Below are 24561 nucleotides of genomic sequence, written 5' to 3'. Positions count from 1 at the left end.
GCAAAATCTATGAATCTTGTCACTTTGAATTTCATTCCACTTCAATAAATGTAATTGGATAATTAATTTATTATCATAGTAAATTACGCGTGAGTTAAAATTATTTCGTAACAAAATTAATGTGTACCTATTAGTTATCCTCACCTCCGTTCGTTCCCACGATTGTGTCGCTAAGCGAAGAAGTTAATAATAGGTAATAAGTTACTAGACATTTCATCGACTCAGCGTCAAGATATACCTCGCATGGCGGAATGCGTGCTTCCTCCAAACAAATTTGATTGTCATCTCGTAATTTGACCACTTTCTCCCGTCTGACCGAGTTCCGTTCCACTCCGCTCGGCCATCCTAATTTCACCCGGCGACTCGGTAATGGCTAGATCGGGCTGGAGCACTGCGCGGAGACGAGGATTGATGCCACTTCGTACACTGTACCCTTTGTAGGTCATCCTCTGGTTACAGAACGCGTTGCGTTTACTTTCTCCGCCGTTCTCTTCGTCATTGTTGCGGGCATCTTCACAAATCTGGAATTTACATCCTGAACCCGAGCTTTCTCTTTTACTATTATTATTTTCTGGACATTTAAACTCCAGTACACCAAGTTTAACATAACAAAACTGGTTCATTCGGGTTTCCGTATCTATGCCAATCCGAAGACAATTGTTTTAAATTAAAATACTCGATTGCTAGTGAAAATGGTTCGTTCGTGCAAGCAATTTGTTTGTCTAAAGGTGATCATGATCAGTAGTAACTCTGGCCAGTCGAGGGGAAGCCATTAATATGTGACCTCCCGTTTAATGGGCCATTAAGTCTGCGGATTTCGTTATAAGAATATAAAATCGGTCTAGCGCGTCTACAATACAAAATGCACGAGCAGTTTATTCCGAATTGTACGATTAGCTCCATCCTCACGATCGCGACTGGGAGAAGTTTTGCCTCAAGAAAGTACATTTATGAACGCGTGACAAATCTTATGCCGGACTGTGTATAAATGGTTAAAACGACACACTTAAGTTATTGGAATGTACTCAAAAACATATTATATAATATTTGAAAACCGATCGTGATGGAATTGCATATTTAATATATTATTAGATTAAAACTAATATTTTTAGCTTTCCCACTTTATTTTTATTTGACCAGCGACCGGGTTTCGTCGTTACCGACATCATCAGACTGGACAGTTTTCTGTTGGACGCGATTCTGTTCCAGTGCAGGCCCGCCACTTTTCTAATGTCATTTATTAATATTTATAGGTGTTTATTTATAAACATTTCAAAATATTCTATAAATATTTATTTATAATTCCATCATGTGTGTCGAATCATATTATTACGTTTTTACGTATAATCCAATAACTGGCGTCCGCGGACGTTGTTTTTATCGTCCGTTTAGTTAACGAGTAATATGCAAATTGGAGCTTGGAAATTAATTAATGTGAAAAGTATGTTGAGTAACACTACATCCAAACTTCACGCAATATTTGTAATTTGCTCAAAATCGCATTTAAATATCTCGCCAACTTGATCTTGGTAATTAACACACCTTTCTTTTTTGCGGATATTATATTATTATGAAATATTAATTAAAATATAACGGTCGAGACGAGTCGTGAATCAGTATATTATACTGAGGAAATAAATGGAATAGGATGTTAGGAAATGTTATGCGCATGTAATCATTACAGTATTCAATTTCTTTTTCCTATATAGATTTGTAACAGTCCAGTCTTTATTCAGTTTTCTTCTGCGCATTTTGTTCCTCGTGCAAAATTCACAAGATGCCAATACCTCTACATATTAGTGTCATATCAAAACGTATTCGGATCGGGTTAATCCCGAGTTGACGATTGATGAACGGTGATTGATGATTCGCTGGTGACTTGATACGAGACTAACTTAATCTGACGACACGTATTTAAAGGTCCAGACAATGTGATTGTCAACCATCAATGTGAAAGTGACGTTATTATCTAATCCGTCGATTTTTTTTCTGTACATGTTTTAAAACACTATACCAATATGTTTGAGTTTCCTTCTTTGTAAACTATGTATAAAATCATAGCTTGTAATTTTGAATAAGGTCACATTTCTAACAATATGATGTTTTTGATTATAGTAACAATTTACTTTTTAGAAATAACCTAATTTTATTTTCTTTTCGTTACAGCGCTTCTGGTGCGAGTGCAGTCGCCATCGACAACAAGATCGAGCAAGCCATGGTAAGATATTAATTAATTTTATGTTATTTTCCCATAAAATATCTCGCTGGGTACTACTATAGCAACAAAGTTTAAAAAAAAATAGGTCTAAAATGTTACGGATGAATAAATAAAATAACGATTACTCGTGGCGTTACTTTTTTTTAAAAATAGGTAGGTAATCATAAAAAAATCCAAAAATGCGTTGTACTGTTAAGTTTCTGGTTAGTGTATATAAACCGAAACGCGTCTTCTCATAAAAAAACAATATAAAATGGATTAATCTTTTCCGGACACCTAGAAAATGATCCTGTATAACAGTACTTCATTCGTGGAAATTCTTTACAAAATTATGAAAAATCATGGTCTCGGGGAATAAAACAAACACAAAAATAAAAATTATTTAAGCTTGCAAAGAAAAATATTCTTAATTAAATTATCTTATATCCCTCGTCATGGAGAAACTTATTTTTCCATAAAATCTTCAGATGTTTGTCAGGCTTCCCAAGTTTCACTGTCATCCTGTCGGATGACGCTTGTTTCGTTCTAGGATTTATGATGATCTGGAATAAGGAACGGCATTACCTAATTGATTTATAACCCAATAAACAAGTTTTTCTCAGTAACATTTGTCAACAAATCTTTCCACCTCATTTTTCGCACGTATTTCGTTGATTAAAAAAATCTAAAAGATACCGACACATTCCACCGGGTCCAATATAGACACTCTTGACTTCCTTCGGACCCATACATGCAATATGATATATATTTTATATATATGCATAAATCTTTTTTGCAAGGAACTACAAACATCCTCCCTTTGTAAATATGTCTGTAATGTGTGTATTTTTTCTGTCACCGTCTTTAAATTGTGAAGCTATGTAACTCGAATTATTAGCAACCAAAGACGTTCGTAACCCGAGGTTCTATTGTATGAGTATTGAGGTCGCGAATTGATTCTACGTAACTCATTTATTCTTTTGAGTTATTTTCACCTTATTTTTGAAAAGGCAATCATCCGATACATCAGATTGCTTCTACATTCCATAGAGCGAGTTCCAATTTTAGCGCTATTGACAAAAGTATATAGAAAAACCGCCGAATATTTTCTCTCGCGTTCATTATTCGTTTCTTCAGATGAAAAATCTCTCAAATAGTAGGTACCAACAAACCTTTTCATTTTTATTACTCTTCTTCATCTTCAAACCCTCATCCGCACCTAATCGTGCATTGGGTACTGCATCATATAAGCGCAGTGTTATCTTGATCGTTAACACTTGACGGAAAGGTGATCAGTCCTCCGCTTCAGGTACCAGTCCAGGGTATTGAATAAATATTAAAGCGAAAATTTCACTTATATTTATTTGACCTCTCCCTCTCAGTTACCAGTCCAGGGTATTATTGAATAAATATTATAGTGAAAATTTCACTTATATTTATTTGACCTCCCCTCCTGGGAATCGAACCGGGAGCTGAGCGCGCACTACGGAGGCGGACTACTCTACTTGAGGCAAAAAGCAATATCGATATGTTAGATTTTTGCAGAAAAGTGCATAAATCTACAAATATTTGCCTAAATATCTGTTTGTTGAATAGGTACCTAGATAGCTGTGGATAGTGTCGTAATTGTCTGTGGAAGACTTGTTGCATTGAACGTCTGTTTCTGTTCTTTGCCATCACCTGAACGTCGGTCAAAAATAGGGTTTTTGAACGTGCCTATATCAGAGTGACATCTGAAGGCACCATTCGCAGATCATCACTCGAGTATCGCACTGAATACATCGCTTAGTTACCTACTATTACTAACCGCTACGCTTCACTGAACTACCTAATGGAAAAGTAATGACCTTCCTCCGCGTTGCAGCAAGACCATCAAATCGCCGTTCCATTATTTAATATTTTATATCTCATTCGTGTTCCTGTTGAAAAATGTAATAAAAAGCTCGCCTCAGTCGAATAATTGAGGTAATTACAGCGGGCAAACCCAAATTTGATTTAAATCCACACAGACGAATCATTAATGGCGGCGCTCGCTTCGCCATTCAGTTCCATATAGCATTTTCCTGTTTCGACTATTATTATTATTATTTACTGCGCTGTATGGTATGTATGTATGTTAATTATAATTCAATTTCAAATCTCAAAGGACGAAAATGTTGAATAAAATCTGGGTTGACGGGCGAGAATTTTGAGTGTGGCCTCGCAGTGAGATGTTCACCGTTTCTTATAGTTGTTGTATGCAAATGTGTATGTAGAATATTTGAAGCGGAGAAAATTGCCGAAATTACCATATAACATTGACAAGTGGGTCAATCACAGTGCCGCCATATTCAGTAAAACTATTTCTACGTTATGAACGCCTCTTCTTACACTCCCATCTTAAATTATATGCAGGTTTATGAAAAAGTAATAGAACTATCTTTTGTTTTTGAACGTTTTATTATTATAAGCGCTACTATACCCGTATTCGTGAATGTTGTTCAAATACTGATTTTTTAACTTATTAATTTATTTAAAAAATACGACAACGACGTAAGTCTGTCATGTCACTCATCTCTATCATTATAACATAAATTTTAGCAATTTTTCGTTATTTTTTAAAATTGTATACAGGTCCGGATATAAATACTGAAATATAAAAATACCATGAAAAACAATTATTTGAACTTATGACAACAACCAGATGTCAAAATGGCATTTCTTAAACGACTGAAAGCGTAGAGATAGTGTAAGAATTATAGTCATTCCATATTTCTGCTTTTTGTCTTTGCAAATTCCATTTAACGTAACGAAATGGGTTGCGTTAATATAAAACTTAAGCACGTGAGTTACTGAGCGACGGTAATTCACTAGAAACATCACGAAAATTGGAAGAGGGAAGTTATGATGCAGAGGGTGTGTATTAGCATAATCTCTTTTATTTGTATAAACTTATCGTTACACAGTCAAACTCTGACATGAATTTCTCTGTCATGAATTTTTGAATACGGGTGTTATAAATATATTTTTATATCAATTTGGAGAATCGTTTATTTATTTTCATTAATGAAACAAGAAAAAACACGTGATGCATCATATTATTATATTGTATTTACATATTTGTTTGATACGATGTTGTACGATACATTTGATTGCATTATTATCTCTTAAAATTTCGCGATAAAACATTATCGTATTTTTTTTCTCAATGCTTACATATTATGAAAATAATTTCATACATCCACTGAACAATAAATTAATTGACTCTATATGTGTAACCAGTTTTTCGGCACAAGCAACGCATTAAATTATTTTTAACGTAGCCATTTTTTGCAGTAAGTCTTTAAATATTACTTCATATCAGATATTCGTTTTAGTTTTAATCGAGTCTTTTGAAATTATGAGAACATTAAGATAGAATTTTTTTTATTTTTTATAACGTTTTTTTCCTTTAACGATCATGCTTCATTATTTTTTGTCGTTTGTTTGGAAAAACACTGAAAAATAATTGCTCGATGAACTAATTTAAAAACACATTTTTTATAGTAAATTTTTCGATCTTTTTTTTCTTAGTCTGATATGACCTATATCGACGATTCAGATATAATTTTAATGCTTTTAAATTGGATAATTACCGAATCTTGAATTAAAACACTTGAGAAATCATATTTTAATCTCTTCATTACTTTTTTCCTTTAATTTTGCATCAACTTAATAACATGTGATTGATACTCTCCAGGCCTTCCCATTCACGCTATGAAATAACTTCTGTATAATCTAAATAAATAATACAAAAAAACAAGGCGTTGGAAGAAAAATCTCCAAATATTTTAATTAGAATCGATCTGATTATTTAACAAAAAAAATATTCCTTCTAAATACAACATTCGTTTCTAGTTTCGCCAACATATCTAACCGCCCTTGAGATAATATTTTACGAAAATGGTGCTGCATAAATTATCAAAATTTATTGTTATCTATAGTTTCAATTTTGAGCCATATGATTTTCAACACCTCTGTATAGCTGATCTAATTGATGTTGATAATGAATGTGGCCTTGAATTTAAATATTCATCTAATTTTAGATGGTAAACATGTTTTCCATGATTTATGTTAAAGATTAACACGTATACAATAATAATTCTATCGTTTGCCATTGCATTAGCAGAGGTGCTAATCGTGATATATTTATATTTCAATGGGTGCCATCTTTGTAGTAGATACCGTTCCCGTTCAACTTTAATTGTCATGCAAATAATCCATCAAATAACAAATATTTTTTCAAGCATAATACATATAAATAGTATTACGTTGAAATTCCATCTATAAATTTCAATAAAAATTTCAAGTTAGCATTCACCGTAAGATACGTATGAAAGAAAAAAGTAGAATCGATGGTGCCATTCCCCAGATTTTTTCAAAATGGGACTCACTGAGTAGAAAAAATAAAATTTCGTCGGCTTAATCTGTAAAGTGTCTAACTCTAACTCTTAACTAAAGGAGAGTGAAAACTTTACCATTAATCAATTCACTATCTCTTGTCAAGTAATCCCAGATATACGCTTCATGGACCAACCCAATAATGTATTTTAGTAGACAATAATGTAGGGTAAGACTGGTAACCTATAATACCATAGGCTTCGTATAATATTACCATATGTGCATCATTAAATCCCAGATAACTATTCTCTAAATACTTATATTTTTATATTTTTCCATCATCTTATTCTGATACTTAACCTCAGCCAATCCTGTCATCGACTGGAACAAGTGATCACTTTATACAATTGTGTGACGTTCATCCCTCTGCACATGTTTGAACATCCGTGTCTTCCACATCTCGGAAGTTCTAAATACTTTTGATAAATTCCCCTCTTCGTGCATTACTCTGTCACTGTGAGGCATAATAAATTTCGGGATATATATATTTTTGTTGAGCCATATAACAATATATTGTCCTACCAAAATTTCAATCCAGATTCAGTGCATATTACTTCCTTCAGCAAAAAGTATTGTATCGTAAAATAAGGGTGTCTGAAACGTATGTTATACGATTTTACCTATGTTTATTTTAACTGTGACCGTGAAAATCTACGTTCAAATTTAACTTTTGTTTTTTTTAATGAAAAATCATGAATAGTATTTGAACAGTCCTCAGATTTGTATGTTATGTTTATCATAATATACCGTAGTTCCGCATTCCCGCTCCCGCTTCCCGCAAGTAGCTCTCGGATCGATAGGTCGTCCTTCGGGACACGCGTCCGCCCCTCCGCCCCTCGCCCCCCACGCGCCGTGCACCCCACACTACCCATACCATGACCCGCTATGCTTCTGTTGTTATTGTGATTTTTCACTTACTCTCGTCAGTCATGGTAGCTAGCATAATATCACACTGCGCCATGAAGACGTCTCTGCGTCTGACCCCTGTAGCGTCGGCGCCTAAAAATATCATTTTCTATTTTTGCAAGAGATAACTGTTATTCTTTAGAGGGAATTTCATAGAGGTATATTGGTAAACATATATATAGCTGGTGAAATTAAATATCATAAATACGTATTATTTTTTAATATAATTCATATTTGAAGCAATAATTTAGTGGGTTTCTTTTAATAATTTATATCTTCAATATGTAGTATTTTTTTCAAGGTGATTATTATTATATTTTTTTATTTTTAAATGAATAACTCAACACGTTTTATGTTCCTTCACTACGACATAGGTGTTGTAACAACGGTATCAAGGTTTATGTTGCCACCTTTATAAATTTGTACCAAAATACGTCCATTTGTTTTGTATGCAGTTTGATATACAGTTTTAAGGAAAAGTGTAAATTCAGTACACTTTATAAAATAAAACAACTTTGTTTTATAAAGTTTATAAAATGTACCACAAAGTATCCGCGAAAAACATTCAAGTAATAAATTCAGTAGAATCACAAACCGTAAATCAATACGACTTTATGTATGTATTGATGTATTTATTTATGTGCTAAACGCCTGCTTATAAAACAAATGTATTGGTAACTGCAATGGATTGATTTACATATAGTCAACGCCACGTTATTTTATCAGTATGTTGCATCATTACAATGTGATCTGTATTCTGTAATTTAGGTAAATTGTGGAAATCATTCATCGGAGACTCCTTTTTTACACGTCTGTTTGTCTAGCTTGATATCTAATATTCGGGATTATCAAAAATGGTAACCAACCATGCTAATGCCACACTGCGGAGACGGGCATCATGGCGGGTGTTTGGAAATGTTTTTATTTCGGGCAGCCCATGTATGAAATGAAGTAAGCTCCGGTAGACCAACCACGACCGCTTGTGACAAGAATAAACACCAATAAAATCACACTCCACGCCTAGCTGAAACACTCCTAAGGAAAACAGAATACATACATGTCATGGGAAAACATTTGTCTTACATATAATAGATACTGCAATATCTGGCCCCGACTTGATATGGACGTTACGATATGAGAAGTTTATCCACAAAGTTCATTTATATGTTAGATCCAAAAAAAGTTGCCCTTGAATCTAAGCTATCTCGATATTCACCCGAAGTACTAGCTAGTATCATAAAAATATCCCAATACCGGATTATTACACCTCTTTTTATTACGGTCTCTTGTTATATTTTCCGCTAAGCAAATTCAAACTTCGAACCAGATGTTTTTTTTTATTATTATATAATTCCAACCTTGAGATTCTGCGTATGCCGTTTTATGCGCAATTTAATTTGTTAGCTCAACTAGTCAAACATTTGTATTGTGGCGGATAAATAGAGTGAATTTCTTTCTCGCGAAATATGTACATATATGTATATACAAAAACGGCTATATGAGTCAGTTAAACAAAAGACAAGACTGTCAATAGCATACAATAATAATAACATGAATCGCCTAAATGACCGCACAGTCAAGTCAATACATAATAATACATACACACAGGTGACCGGATTGTCAATAAGGCGCGGTTGTGTAAATTAACGATGCTCTATTATCAGCAATAACAACAATGTCTCGAGCCGATAGCTATCGTGTCTGAAATTATTATCGCCATCACACGCCCGCTATCCGCGAATCATAATCTCATTTTTTTGCAGAATGTCTTGGTTGAGTTATACCCGTTTAATGCTTAGGTTTATTGGTTTTACACACGTAAAGCGGATTTCCAGTTAGACAAACTTTTACAAGTTTTTAAATTTATATTCGACACGCTATCGGTGGATATAATACTACTTGACAAACCAGTTATTTGTCGCAATTTAATATGAGCACTCAAAACTTCGCAAATTATTCAATTTCGTTATGAATTCCGATTTTCACCGCAGCTTTTTTTTTGTTGTTGCGGAAAGCCGCACCCACAGATGCGCGTGGAATCAATCGCTTCAGAATAATGTTATGTCTTGATTATACAAAACGTCACAGAAATCGAGCTCGGGACATATGTTAATTCAACATGTCGACCCTTTTCCGGCAAAAACATCTAAATCGTCAATTTTGGTAAAGATCATATTGTTTTAGTAAATCAAGACTGGCGATATTTTGCCGGAAAAAGGTCGATGTAACACGATAGCCAAACCACTAGACTAAATTATTTTATTACATATAAAGTATGAATACTAAAGTACCATACACATTGCTGCCGCCGACAATGTATTACTGTGCTGTTTACAGTCGATAGTCGCTACACTAAATTCTACATTAATTCGCTTACGTAGCCGCGGCGCTAATCGCTCTTGGCTATTCGATAAACCAGCTTCTATGCGACCAGTTGATATATCTGTTTGATATTGCATTACGATCACGTATACCTGCGCATGCGTTGCCTTAATTTCAATTGCCGTTTTTCTTTTCATTAGTTGATGTGGAACCAGTTGTGGGTTGCGATATAGTTGTACGACAGCCACGAGGCGTTGCAAAACTACGAAATTATGTCATAGGCGATCTAGACACGCATGCATGGGCCCGCCGACTGGTGGGAGATGTGACCACTCGCCGCAATGGCAGTATTACATCATGCGTATGTGTATGTTCGCAAAATGTGAACAATTCCAACAAGGTACACGTTTGTATACCAAATGCACGGAGTTACACGTGTTTGTACGATTTAAACGAGAACAATATACAGTGAAACCTCTCATAACGAGTAATTCGCATAACGTGCAAAAAAAGGTGAAAAAGTTGCTCTCTTAACTAGCGATATTTCGCATAATGAGTTATGAGAACGATTTTTAAATCAAGTTACCTTTTCATGACAACTTGTGAGCAGGGACTTCCGCGCCAGCCAAAACAAAGAATGTTTCGCTTAAAGAGTAAGATTCTGGTACGAATTATGCTCGTTATGAGAGGTTCCACTGTGTTTGTACTTTATCTGTACACAAAAAAATCTTTTATTTGAGTTCAACGTTCCAGATAATGTAAATTAGTGGCTTACGTCGCATGTTATTGTTGTATTCAAATTTCGTAACAGTATTATTTGTCTGGATTAGTTCATATTTACACATATGGCGCGCATTCTAACTTGACTAGCAGACTGCTGAAACAGCGGAGTAAAGCGAGTTTTTGGGACATTTTGGACCCCTAGACTATTGAAGTTTCCATCTAGAATTGGTTTAAAGCGAAAACATCTAAATTTGTCAAAAAGATGCGCAGTATATTTGGTCTCCCTTCGCTCGGATGAAGCCACCGCCAACCGGTTATAGTGAACTCATTATGACCCTTCTCGCACAAGTAAAAAAACGTTCGAATAATGAGCACTATTGCGTTATTTCCTCAATTCTCTCTCTGTCGACTGGGGTAGATTGCGGAGTGACGACTGGCCGCGCGTATATTCGCCCATAAATATTCCCACACACGAACCACCTGAACGTTAAATCTCCAAAGGTAAACAAACCGACGCCATCTCTTTCCCTCTCCCCTCCGGCTGTGAATATTTCGGCTGGCAAGATGGCGGCCGCCCCGCGCGCCGTATGGTTTCGGGCAGGCTAGACCGGCGTTTTATCGCATGCACTATTGCACCGGCCAATAACGAGACAAGACGAGTCAAGACTGATTCCGGTCTGCGGGACGGGACATTGAAAGCTAATAAATGTAAATTCACAGTAAAATCGGGATACAAATTTTCGCAACTTAGTTCATAAAACAAAACAAAAAATCGCTTCGCAAGAGAGGGTCTGTCAGGAAGCCTAGATGCTTCTGTATCAGATCCGGAAATGCGGTGGGACAACATTCAATGTAATGGGACGCTTTTACCTTCATTTTTATATCTTAGTGCATATATATTGGGTATTCAACGCCACCTATCGTGTTTTTACGAGCCACAAATTGAAATATTCATTACAGAAGCGAGCTGCGATTAGGTAGAAACAATGTAATTATCACCTATCATTTGGTGATTTGAATTTTAAGGACATTTTCTACCTATTAATTACCTAATTAGTTAATCTTTAAAATACTACTAGCCATTTACCAGGTCGCGTGTATGAAATTAGACACATACCATAGTCGAAGTAAAGTGAATCAGTTACCCCCTTCAAATGATTTTGCATGGTCAATTTGTTATGATTTGTATATGTGAACATTTCGAAATCGTTCAACGACACGATAATATCTTTTTCACTTTCCAATTGGATGACATCACTCCGCGCGGTGTATTTACGTTTTTGCTTGAGCAAAAGGCTAATTGGTGTGCACTGGGAAATCAGTAGCGTTCTATGGTTTTTTTGGTTTTTGTAGCTAGCAAAACATCACGCCGCTTTCCGCAGGGGCGGGCAAAGAATAGAATGCCACGCGGCTCTATCTTTGTTGTCGTTTCAATTTGGTTTATTGACCAAATTGAAACAAAATATGTAACTGTATAAATAGAAAAGCATGTATGAAAATACCAAAAAAACGCGTTCTGACTTTTGGTGCGAAGGTTTGTTCAAGACAAAATTACGATATGTAATAAAATTATTTTCATCCAGTAAATATTTGTAAACAAAAGTATCAATGTAATAATGTGTTTTTAATAGGGTTTAATATATATATTTTCGCGTACAATGTACACATCTGGTACTGGAAAATGTATTTTTAGACATTAAATCATCGAAATTAAACTTAGTACATTGCCCGCTGTAGATGTGTTTTGATATTCACTCGTATCGTGCGTGATAGGTTTACATTATTGATTGATAATAATTGATAACCGGCTTCGTATTTCGACATGGCTGTTTTTTATTATTATTATTGATAATGCGATTCCCCTCCCCCCTCCCCAAGTCGGCAGCCACCGTGGCGTTAGTCTCACAGTGCTATGACGCGATACATTCGTACTAAAGTCAGACCTTTGCCATTTCAGGCATTTGTGTCGCTTTGTGTGGTCAACGGCTGATAATTACTGATCAAAATCCAGATGCGATGTCATACAGCGACTATTTCCTCGCCAATCAATGAGAGCTCTTCGCTTCCGCATTATAAAATGTCGACATCTGACGACCAATAAAGACTTGTAAACGATTTCCATAACGTTCGATCAATTCTTATTATTTACCTCTTGGGAATAGTAATTCACTCCGTACAATGTACCGCTGAAGTCAACTAGCTGATATTTATGCTAATTAGTTGATTAATATACATGTACACATTGCGGACATGTTTTTCTCAATGAGTGCTAATTTACAAAGGGCTGAAGTCAGCTAAGTCTGCCTCCATAGTGTTGTGGTTAGCGCGTTAGCTGCCGTGCTGGAGGTCCCGGGTTCAATTCCCAAAGGGCCAGAATAAATTTACATAAGTATTTTTTCACTCTTATTTTTATTTGATATTAACCTTACCTTCATGTAAAAAACAATACGATGCAGTGTCCTATCTATTCTCAGAGGTTAGAAGATTTTTTTATTTCGCATCATTTTCAAAAACCGTATATACGGTGTTTAAAAATGATGAAACACGTGTCACAATAGATTTTAAGAAATTGTGGTATTAACTACGTAAATTTAAATTAAAAATGAATAGATTTTACCACAAATTGACTGCCGAATCGATTAATGAAAAGTTATAAGTTAGCATTGTTACTTTTTACTCGTTACTTGAGAGTTTATAAACTCTTTATCGTAACAAGGTAGCCACTGTGTGTTGAGTAATGAGATACGAGAATCTGTTCGATTCGCAGGTCAGGGAAGGTTATCTGGCATCGAGACGTGGATCAGTTGAATAATACGAGTATGTACCCAAAACAACGTGCCCATACAGCCGGTGACCGTATTGTTTATTATTTTCTATTACGAATTCATAAACACGTCCAACGTTTCGCTCACCGGCTGTGTACTGTATACTGCATGATGTCATCATCTGTGGAAAAATTAACTTATAAGAATTGTACAACTTTATGCAGAATGGAAGCATATCAGAAAAACCAATAACTAAATAATTTTTCTGACTTTCAATCTAGTAGGTACTCTTTTATGTTTTAAATTCCAGAGAGGAAAGTCATTAAATTAAGTGATAGAGTTAGTAATTGTAATATAGATGATACAGTTGGACCTGAAAAACACTGTCGAATCGCACTATTTCCTATCGACCTTTTTTTCTTCAGTAGAGAGTAGAATTTTGACAGACAAAAAAAGCACTGAAGTAGTCTTGCGCGGAATATCATTATTACTATAAAAATAAGCGGATTCAATATGACTTTTTAATTTTTTTGTTTGTTTTACCATCTCTAATTGATAACCCATTTTCGCCAAAAAAAAAAGTTTCCATCCCATTGTAGAAAATCGGCACGTTTTATATATTTTTTTATATATTTGTATTAAATATGTTGTTTTCTGAAAGCGAATATTATGAATATAATATAAATGTATGATCATTAAGTTTTACTATACATTTGCACCTATATCCACCTAATGAACTCGTTCCATACAGTACATGATGTAATCAATCATTCCTAGGATTAGTTTATCAGCCAATCTGTTGTTTTTAATCCCCCCGTCTGGCTTTTACGAAATTGTCATTTTAATTACTCGATAATCTAGTTCGGTATTGTGTATCTTTCACATTATTTCCAGTATTTAACTCGTCGAATATTTATCAATATTTACATTTTGAGCTTAGTTTGCCGACTAAAAAGAACATTGCAACAAATTGCAATATTCTTTTTTCTCTTATCCACACCTAGTGGTGCACAGGTGACTCCATTGAATTGCTATTGCAATGATCGCGAATAACATGAAAACAAGGAGACCAATCTTTCGTTTTGAAAAATGATTAAATTTATAAGGTCCACACGATACATGTGCATTCTTTTACAATCGGTGAAATTAATTAAAATTTTATTTTTGTCGTTTTAATGTCCATCAAAGAAATTTTATGTATGTATAAGTATGTGTGTAAAAGTCTGAATCCATCATGGCATATCTATTATCAGTTTGTTTTTCTTGATTTAGGCTGTTATTTCAACATTTTTATCTTTTTATCTAACAACGATCCATTGATAAACTCGAAAAATATTTTTTTGTTTACATCATTTATAGAAAACTATCTGTTCATTTGATCGCACTTAATTGTATTTGAAGCCTGTCGCAATCGTTTAATTTTTTTTTTGTAGTCGATAATATATATAACAAAACACACATGTGCTATGAACATTCAAGGGCTCGACCGACATTTCCGATGGGAATTAGTGCGGCATTAGTTAAATGGGTCACGAGGTTAAATTGTTAGAATTTAAATAAAAAAATATTATTCAGTCATTTATTGTGTGGAGAAATACATATTGTCTAATTTATTATAAGATATTTCTATGCAATGTTAATCATTACTATGAAATACGCGAATATTAAATGGCTAAACTTAAGACTTAGAAGGATAACTTATGATCACGTTTTTAAATTGCTACTGTTAGTAAACCAAAGTTCTTTCATATATTTTTTTTTCATGAATATATCATTATCGTTACTTTTTAAAAAGTTATTATCATCGTCCATTTACAGTTTATACAAAAAATTCGTTATATTTATAGGTGACCCAATATTCAAAACCAAAAAAGTTTTTGAAAACTCCTCTCAAAAATTATTTATCGTAGATTTTTGTATTAATGTGACAATTTTTATTACAAAATCTTAGGTGTTTTTCTCTTATTCGTCAATTAGAGGGGGGGGGATCGGGTGTAGAAGGGAAGAAAATAAGCTGTCGTTAATCTGGTTTTTTCATTTTATGCTAGATAAATTATGTCGGGACTCGATAAAACAAACGTGATACAAATATGATCTTGAGAAACGAGAAATGTGCTTTGTGAGTGAAATTTTTTGAATTCCATTTTCTAAAATTCTTTTACATGTCTTTTATCTCCAAGAATAAACAGCAAATTGATTTATAAAAAGCGAATTGTCTACCGTCGAAATTGGTCCGCTGATACTATTACATTTGACCGTGATTCACTGCCCGATTAAAATCCGTTCATAACCGGTTCACTATCTGCTAACTTACGTACTTATGGTAAACAGTTATACGCTAGGTAAACTTATCTTTGCGACCAAATATAGGATTACTAGAATTTTACCACGACTGCGAAAATGAGTAACGAACCGAATGTAAATATTTATATAGCTATCCCAAAATATGTTGCTTCATTTCATATAAGAGGCTTTTTGTGCTCTTTTATTATGCAAAAGAGCTCAGATATGATGAGCTAATATGATTTAATTTTTCCGCACGTGCCTCATTGAGAAAAAAACTGGAAAAAACTAGCGTTGAATTAATTATATTTTTAAATACTAGTACTCAGTAAAGATTTTTTAGGGTTTTCGCTTTTTTTCGAATGTGAAATGCAATAGTTCTGTCGTCGGATGAAAAAAATTTGAAAACCACACATGAAAAGATTAATCCTAACTGTATTTTTATCGTAAAAATATTCAACATGAATATGTTACCCTGGACCAGTTAATCTCTCGAGCGTATTGATGATGTTGAGAGACTTCACGAAATTCACGATCGGGATAACTCTGTATTACCTCGAATGTGGTTCCCGTTTCGAGATTAAGGGAAAATAAGGATTTAAAAAAAATACTTGTTTTAAGTTTGATACCCCAAATCAAAAGATTTTTTATACCGAAGACTAGACTCTTTCCAATGTCAACACTCTTGTCTAATCTAATCTTAAAAAAAGCTGCATTATAATTATTACTCTCACAATTTATAATCCATCTCTTTTACGGTCGTTGTCTTTAAAATCCGCGTTTTAAATTTGTAAACAAAAATGGCTTATTAGCCAATAAATTTATGAAATTCGTCAACACTCGAAACGACTATTGAATATTTTACTTCTACGATTTAATATCCTGATGTATGTTTTAAAATTCCTCGCGCACATTTTATGACGTCATACGATTTTTTCAGAAGTTTTAATTTTCACGAGAGAGTTACTTGCTAGAGTTTAACGTTCAAGTTTGGGCGAAAAAATATTTTTCTGTTACTTCTGAATTAATATATTAGTAAACTTTGGACTGAAATGGAAAACAAGTTTGACATAAACATCGTATATCTTATTGTTTGCATCACAATAGACACAAGTCGCGGTGCCTTCTACCTGTACCAGCATTGTGCGCTGTAATCGCGTGTTCCATTATTCCAACTGAATACCATTACTTCTCAATGTCACGATTTACTTTAGATACGAGGAATTAATAATGTTGTCCCTAAAGCCTTTCGTGTTACTTTTGCGAAAATCGGCATAAATCTTCCGACACTTTGCCAACTTTGAGTGGAATAATGAGTCTTCGGTCCTCCACCGTCTTCAGTCGGTTATTCCCTGGTGACTTCGTCAGTCCAGCTGTGCAATGGCGGTCTCCCGAAGTACCGCATTGAATCGCGTGATAAACAGCAATTGTGGAATTTTTCACATAAATTCATTCGTGCTGACAATCGGCGAATGCAGGCAATCCGTACTGGGTAAAAAATGTATGTTGTGTACCGATATTAAGTACTGTACATACATATTTTTTTTTAGCGAGACTGGACCTTGTCGGTCACAGTGATGCAATGCAAGCTGATACGTCACTTCGCAACGAGGTGGTTTTTGCGGTTAACTTTAGCTAATAATATTATGCATATATGTATATGTTAGTCACCCGTATCTCAACATCCTGCAAAAGTCACACCATGGAGGACGTAAAAATAACGATTGCGTATTGGGGTCTCGTAACCCGAGCGACATTTCCTTAAATAATTCAGGAATATTGTAAGGCAATCTAAAACTGAATGGTTTGTTTCGATTCGGTGTCTCGATGGTTCTGCATAGAGGCATCTGGGGTTGCAGATAGTACACGGCATGGCTGTGGGCCGCACTTGTCACGCGGACCTTGAACTAGCGCACAGCGGAGCCGCGTGCCCCGAGCCGGCAGCGCGTTATCTGGCGGCTCCGTACGCTATCGACTGTTTCCCGCACGGCGTGTATAAAACGGCCGGCTCGGCTGGCAGACGGACAGTCGCCGCCACGAAGGACAATAGCCAACGTCTCTCAGCACTCGCTCGCATTTTCCCTTTTCGCGGTTTTCATCCGATAGGCTGTCGGTTGTTGGCGCTCAGTTCGACCGAAGACCTCCGACGGCGCGCTCGTTAGCTGCTTCGGTGATTAGTGACGTTAGTTTTCCTCCTCCGAGATGTTGTTGGACGATGTCGCCCGCGACTGTTGCCTGTACGAGATCAGGCAGAGGGGGCAGAGCGACGCGTGCTACGTGGTCGTGCCCAACCCAGAAGTACGTTTATTCTTATTTTTCGGATAAATTATACACAACAAGTGTTGATTCTCGCAGCTCTGCAATAATTTAGTTTTTTGTACGTAATTGCAAATAAGTTACAATTTTGTTTTATTATATTATTCTCATCGGAAATTCTTGTTTAAGCATATTATAAAAACTTTTTGTGGTTCCAAATATCATTTAAATTAATCGTTAATTTAGCAGAATTTATTTAAAGAAACGCGTACATCGCTGAAGATTCTCACATTTTTCTATACGGTTTCTCGTGTTTTGGAATTCTCGCAAATAAGCCGAGTTCGAAGTGCCAAAAGCGCCTTCCAAACCTCGCATCTGGCATTTTATCATAAAATCGGGTTCAAGCTCCGGAAAATTGTTTTGGCCCATGAAATTATTTGCAGAAATAAATCACTTCTTAGATTAACTTGAGTGGCGTACTGTTATTCCGTAAATATTTTTATTTTTGTGTAGATTATTTTAGAGTGTGATGTAAACTTTTAAAATACTCAGTTTTAATTTCCTTTTTTTCCTCTTTTCTCCACCTTTGAATCCGAAGGAATGTTTTGCTGTGAACAAAGAAAGTTTTATAAAGATTTTTTGAACTAATACCTGAATGGTATTTCATCCTCGTCATTTCTCTTTGATTTTCAAACTGATTTTTTAAGTATAAAGACCATTAGTGCTTAGCTTACTTAGTAATCGCTTTATCCTTTAAATTATATAAATATTAAATAAATATAATAATTATTTAAAAAAAATATATATAATTTTAATTCATTTCGGATAAATAATCTCCTTATCTGTACTGCGTCAAATTAATAGTTTCACCTTGATTCAAAATTACACAAAAGTGAAGTGATAAATTACGTTATTGATGTCATTCTTTTAAAATAGACTGCCGGGAAACGACTTAAATAAAGGCCGGTACATATCACGCAATATTCTAATTGGAGCATTTGTTTGTCCGCAGGACTTGGTGAAGAGTCACCTGATGTTCGCGGTGCGCGAGGAAGTGGAGGTGCTGAAAGAGAAGATCGCGGAGCTCATGGAGAGGATCAACCAGCTGGAGCTGGAGAACAGCCTGCTGCGCTCCCACGCGAGCCAGGACACGCTGGCGCAGCTCGCGGCTCCGGCGCCGCCGGCCGCCGCACCGCCCAGCGGGCCCGTGGCCTGAGCGCCGACCTTGCTGCGACAAGTGACCGCTCGCTCGCAGAGCTATATACTAACTGCATGTACATATTCATTCTATAGTCGCTCGTGGTCGAGGCTCTAGTGACGGCCAACTGCGGATTCCCAGTCGGAATGTTACAAGCGTCCCGTCGCCGGCAGATTGCGCGGGGATCACGAACCGACGGTCGGACCAAAAGGTGAAACTGCGTTTCCTCTTGTAAGCGTAGCTGCTGTTCAAGAAGTATCACACAAATTGACTGATGAGATTGTAATAGGTTTATTGTATCGCTCCGTAACACGGGTGGGAATAAGGAAGTGCTTTGGAAGCTGCCGCCCTCGCTCGCCCGAGTGAGAGTGGGAGAAGAAATTGTTAGTATTATATAACAATATGAGGTAATTTAATAACGGAGAACATTATATTCTATCACTGAAAACTAGTCTGAATGTGTGAATGATTAATTTATGTATCTAGAGTCTCATTAATCCAGGCTGGAATATGCTGGAATCCGTAAGTTGTGAGATTTTGCCTGTTGTACTGAATGCCATTTTGATCTGCTTGTAATTTTGTTCTTCTAAAGCAAACCTTTGCGCTAATCTAGTTTCAGTAATAATTACGGTTACGTCGGTAGGCGAGAGAAATGTTGTTTTCTTCTTGGATACAATTGTAATTAGAGGTTTGAATAATCCCAGCTTACTACTCTCTTATCTTACTATTAACGCGTCATATAGAATAAACCTTGGGCTTGTCGCATTCCAAATAAAGGATAATGCTCGGATTGGACTTGTTACATAATGCGGCAGTAGCGGAGTACGGGAGACAGTCAGATGGCATTTGGGACGTGATATAGGTTTAAGTGGAGACTTGATGGTATGCTATGAAACCCTGACGCTTTAGGTAGGGACACCAGCCAAACAGGGCTTTATATTCATATTAAAGAGTCACTATGGCTGTGCTATATGTTATGTCGTATTTTAGGTTAAATATATCACCACTTTTTTATTTAAATCAAAAATATAGTTTTGCTATGTTATGTCCATACTAGAAAGGGAAGAGGAAGTCGTGGATGTGAAATTAACGTGGAGTATATTTTGATTATCCCTCTACATTTCACTCTGAGAAATGAAAGTCGTAGGTTAAATATATTTTATCAATGATTTAGTTATGAACTATTTATTAATTATGAAATACATAAAGTTTTCCTTATGTTGCTATATTAGTTTCAATGCTAAGTTTTTCTTTTCATCTAAATAATATATAATTTGAAGATAACGTAAAGCTTTATAGCAGATTGTGTTAATTACACAACGGTGTAGTTAGGTAGACTGTAGTTATAAAAGTGACAAATGAATGTAAATAAATCACTTACTATTTAAGTTATAAATATATGTACATAATGAAGTTTTTAATGAACATATGAAGAGCTTTTTGAAATTGGCCAGGCAAAGCAATATTAAATGCGATGGATGGTTGTAAATGAACAAAGGTATCGAGTGGATACCGAGACAGTATAGAAATGGAAAGGGAACGAGTGGGACTAAAAGATGGAATGGCTATTTCTACAGATATTTTAACTATGCCATGTATACTTGTAAATATATATACTGTCCATTATATAGCTTACTCTATACCTAAAATGTTCCTCATATCCAATCAAATATAAAAACAATATCAATTTGTGTCTCATTTATTATTTTTATGTATATACCTTCCCTCATTTCCGTGATCTGCCCTAGAAGATTGGAAGCTAAACCTTCATCCCTATTCGCATGCAATGGTGCAAACTTAATTTTATGAAGGCAAGGCGGTCATTCTGCCCTTCATATTTTAGAATCCAGGGGAAGCTGCGATAAAGGTTAGTATTACTACTACACAAGAAAGGTAACAAAGAGGAAGAATAGTATGTAGAAAAATAAGAACAACAGCAATGGACGGAGCATTTGGGGTCTGACACTGCTAATGTGAATGAGATTACCAACGCTGTCTATTGATGATTCGACACAATTAAATCATTTATCAACTAGATACATTTCTTGAATGTTTTCCGCGAATACTTTGTGGCACATTTTATAAACTTTATAAAATTAAATAACTTATTTATTTCATGTTTTATTTACTGATCAATCAATGTTTTTTAAATGTTATTAAAACCTTACTATTTGAGAGGTTAAAGTTTTAAAATTATATGTACTTGAGGGTTTGATTTCTGGCATTGCCACTACAAATAATGAGGGAATGTTACTTTGAACTTCTGCTTGAAGTATAACCTTATACAATCATGTAATTTGTGGTAAAAAAATCCTACTGGGTTCGATTCCTAGATAAATAAATTTAACAAATAAGAAGAAAATTTTTAGTTTTTAGGAAGTTGACTCATTGGTATCATCATTCAAGAGGAAGTATTTCACAAAAATTAAAATATATATATGTATTTTAAAAGGAATAATCAAAGCCCGCAAAGCCTCAAATTTTTCAAAGGCTTCTGTGCAGGTAGGATAATAAAAACAGGGAAGGTAGATGTGAAACATACATAGCAAACACCTAGATCAATAGAAGAAGAAAATCAAACCTTAATTTAACATTGTGAAACAGTAATTTGTAATTTCCTACATCCTTCGAATGTACTTACAACTGCAGTACTGTGGGCAGAGAGGTGTGCGGAAGGAGCTAGGACAAAGAGGTATTTTATAAAAAAGTGTTGAGACAAAATAAAAATATTATAAGAAATGAAGATTTTTTTTTTTGATATCCTGAATTGATTTTTATACAAGGAAACCTTTGCACCATAATTTTTATTTTAGTATACTTTTTTTTACATGGTACCGCGTAGAATGTATCTACCGAGTAAGTGGGGAGTTCAGAGTTTTCCACAATATTAGAATAAAGTTTCAGGTAAATATAATAGAATTTAGGCTAAGGTGAGCCCTCATTTTAAGCCTTTAATTTGGTTACTATTCCATAATAATAATAATAATAAATTTGGATAACTTATATAGCGCCATTTTCGTAAAAAAAATACCTCAAGGGCGCTTCACTGTGAATGAATTGGGGGAAAATATTAGGGTGGAAATGATTTAGCAAACAAATGTGTTTTTAGTCTTTTTCTAAAGATCATCTCACTTTCACTATTTCTAACCATTGGTGGAAGAGCATTCCACGCCGTCGGTCCTGCAACAGCAAAGGCACGCTCGCCAAATTTAGTGCGTTGGTTGCGAGCCGGTAAGATCACTTTGCCCATTGCAGATGTTGTAGCCGATCGAAGCGTGAGACGTCTATCAACCAATTCATCTGGAATACACAGCTCCTTAAGATACTCTGGAGCCATATTGTGTATTGATTTATACATGAGTAGGCAGAGTTTATACTCAACCCTTTCGGGAAAGCGTAACCAGTGGAGTTTGTGAAGTAGTGGGGTGATGTGACTGAATTTAGAAATTCCAAAAATTAGTCTCGCTGCTGCGTTTGTTCCATGGTTATTCTATAGCCATTTTTAACCATCTGGTCCATTGCAAAGATGGGATACCTTACAACATTGTATCACTACATGAAAACCCAAAATATGCATAAATTACTAAGTCACTACAATTGGATAAGCAAGAGATCAAGAAAGTTCTTCATTGACAAGCAAAATTAAGTCAAAATCTTGAAATTAATACAACAGAATAAAAACAAATACATGGGAAATTTACAATATGTTGAGGGATTGCTATCACAATATTATAAATATCTCAACAAATATGAAGAAGTTATCAAGTAAGTAATATGGCAGACTGGACATTTACAGGCCTTACAACCTGTCATTCGGAGGCTTTAGCCTTTTAAGATGTCAAGTCTCATTAAACATCGATTTTGTTCCAGTGGCTCCTTAATCGAATGTCACTCAATTTTTTTTTTCATTATTAATATGGAGTCAACGAGCGATGTTACGATGAAATGCTCTGGTCAGTGGCCACCCTTAAATTGAGTTTCAAGAAAGAAAAAAAATTAACTTGTATTATTACTACAAAGTATTGCGTAAAGTAAAGCGTGCCTTTGTTGTTGCGGGCCGCTAGCATGGAAAGCTCTTCCACCAGCAGTTGAGATAATCTTTGGAAAAAACTAAAAATGGATGGGTTTACCAAATTAATTCCATAATTTTATTTTCCCCACTTAAATCGTATTGTAGCGCCCTTGAGGTAGTGTTTTACGAAAAGCGCTTTATATGTCACCCAAATTGATTATTATTATTACTGTAACCTTGTAAAAAAAACTGGTTCAGAAAGGCTTTAGTTATAACTTTATACAATGTGTAACAATCACATTGAGCCTATGATTGAACAACCATATTATTAAATTTTTGAGTAATATTAGTAAATCAATGACATGTAAGCCCTGCAAATGCAGGTAAATACCAGGAATATGGAAGCTTGTTTCCGACTCTACATACTACTATCACGCCGTTTTTTTCTGCAGGGGTAGACAGAGAGGATGGAATACCACACTCTTCTGTCCGGACATACACTCCTCGTTTCCTTCACATCTATACATCTAGTCGTACACGCCCTCCGATTAAGTAGACTTTTGCCACCACCAGATTTTAGGTTCCTATTGATCTGATCATGCCAAGTCTTTTTCGGCCATCCTCTCTCTATCTCTCTCACTCACATTCGCCACATATAATCTCTTAGTCATTCTCTCGTTATCCATTCGCTCCATACCACCTTAAAGAACTCTTCTTAATATTTATAATTGTTCCTAGTTCAGCCTTACATTCCTTACTCATACCTTCATTTTGTTTGTCTCCAACTCCCATCTCAATATATGTGTACATATAATGGTCCTGTGGTGATGATTTCATAAATGAATCCACAAATTTTGTCTTCTTCGATTTATTTGTAATAAGTATTAAAATAAGTAACAATGTTAATGTTAAAATAATTACGATAGCTCTGTGCAGTCATCATTTATTATTTCATAAATGAGTTATTATTTTTGTTTTCTAATGCAGCCTCAGTTAATGGCACGTGATATATAAGAAAAGTCTTGTGCACACAATATGCACAGAATATTTATTTATTTTTAACTCTACTCCATCCAAATAAAATCAGTTAAAACTACTTAGTTAAAAAAAAATACAAATAGAAAGGGGTTTAAAAATTTATAAAACTGACATTCATTTTATGTGCTTGTAGAGTGAATGGTATTTTTTTCCATTTTGTGTCTGCTGCAATTCTTCGTTCCATTTTTTTTTTCTTCAAAATATAAGCAACACATCACATCATAAAATTTACCGGCAAATTTAATAAATCATGGTAGAGACCATTTCAACAGCCATTTTTTTCTGCAGCAACTGAAGTTGAAGGTGGTACGTTTATTATAGTCTTTTCTAAATAAGCTGGATAATTTTGCTATTGTGGTATAGACAGGTGAAGAGCCGTTACTGTATACACTACATCTTTTTTTTTAAATATTGGGTATTATTCGTGCCACCCGAAAACAAA

General features: G+C 35.1%; 1 protein-coding gene across 2 annotated transcripts in view; it reads left to right on the top strand.

Annotated features, from left to right (window-relative positions):
• Positions 1-20756, top strand: part of LOC148309788 (uncharacterized) — a 175365-nt gene extending 154609 nt beyond the window's left edge. For both annotated transcript variants that reach the window (XM_088259502.1, XM_088259501.1), the window contains 2 exons: positions 2167-2218; positions 18884-20756. In XM_088259502.1, coding sequence (XP_088115628.1) covers positions 2167-2218; positions 18884-19087 — 256 coding nt within the window. In that variant the 3' untranslated portion in view covers positions 19088-20756. The remainder of the gene's footprint in view (positions 1-2166; positions 2219-18883) is intronic.
• Positions 20757-24561: the final 3805 nt, after the last annotated feature.

This window comes from Brachycentrus maculatus, unplaced genomic scaffold (assembly GCF_059751285.1).
Source record: "Brachycentrus maculatus isolate JH-2025_06_01 unplaced genomic scaffold, ASM5975128v1 h1tg000117l, whole genome shotgun sequence".
Lineage (NCBI taxonomy): Eukaryota > Metazoa > Arthropoda > Insecta > Trichoptera > Brachycentridae > Brachycentrus > Brachycentrus maculatus.
The sequence above is the reverse complement of the archived record's forward strand: the minus strand, read 5'-3'. Positions and strand labels throughout refer to the sequence as shown.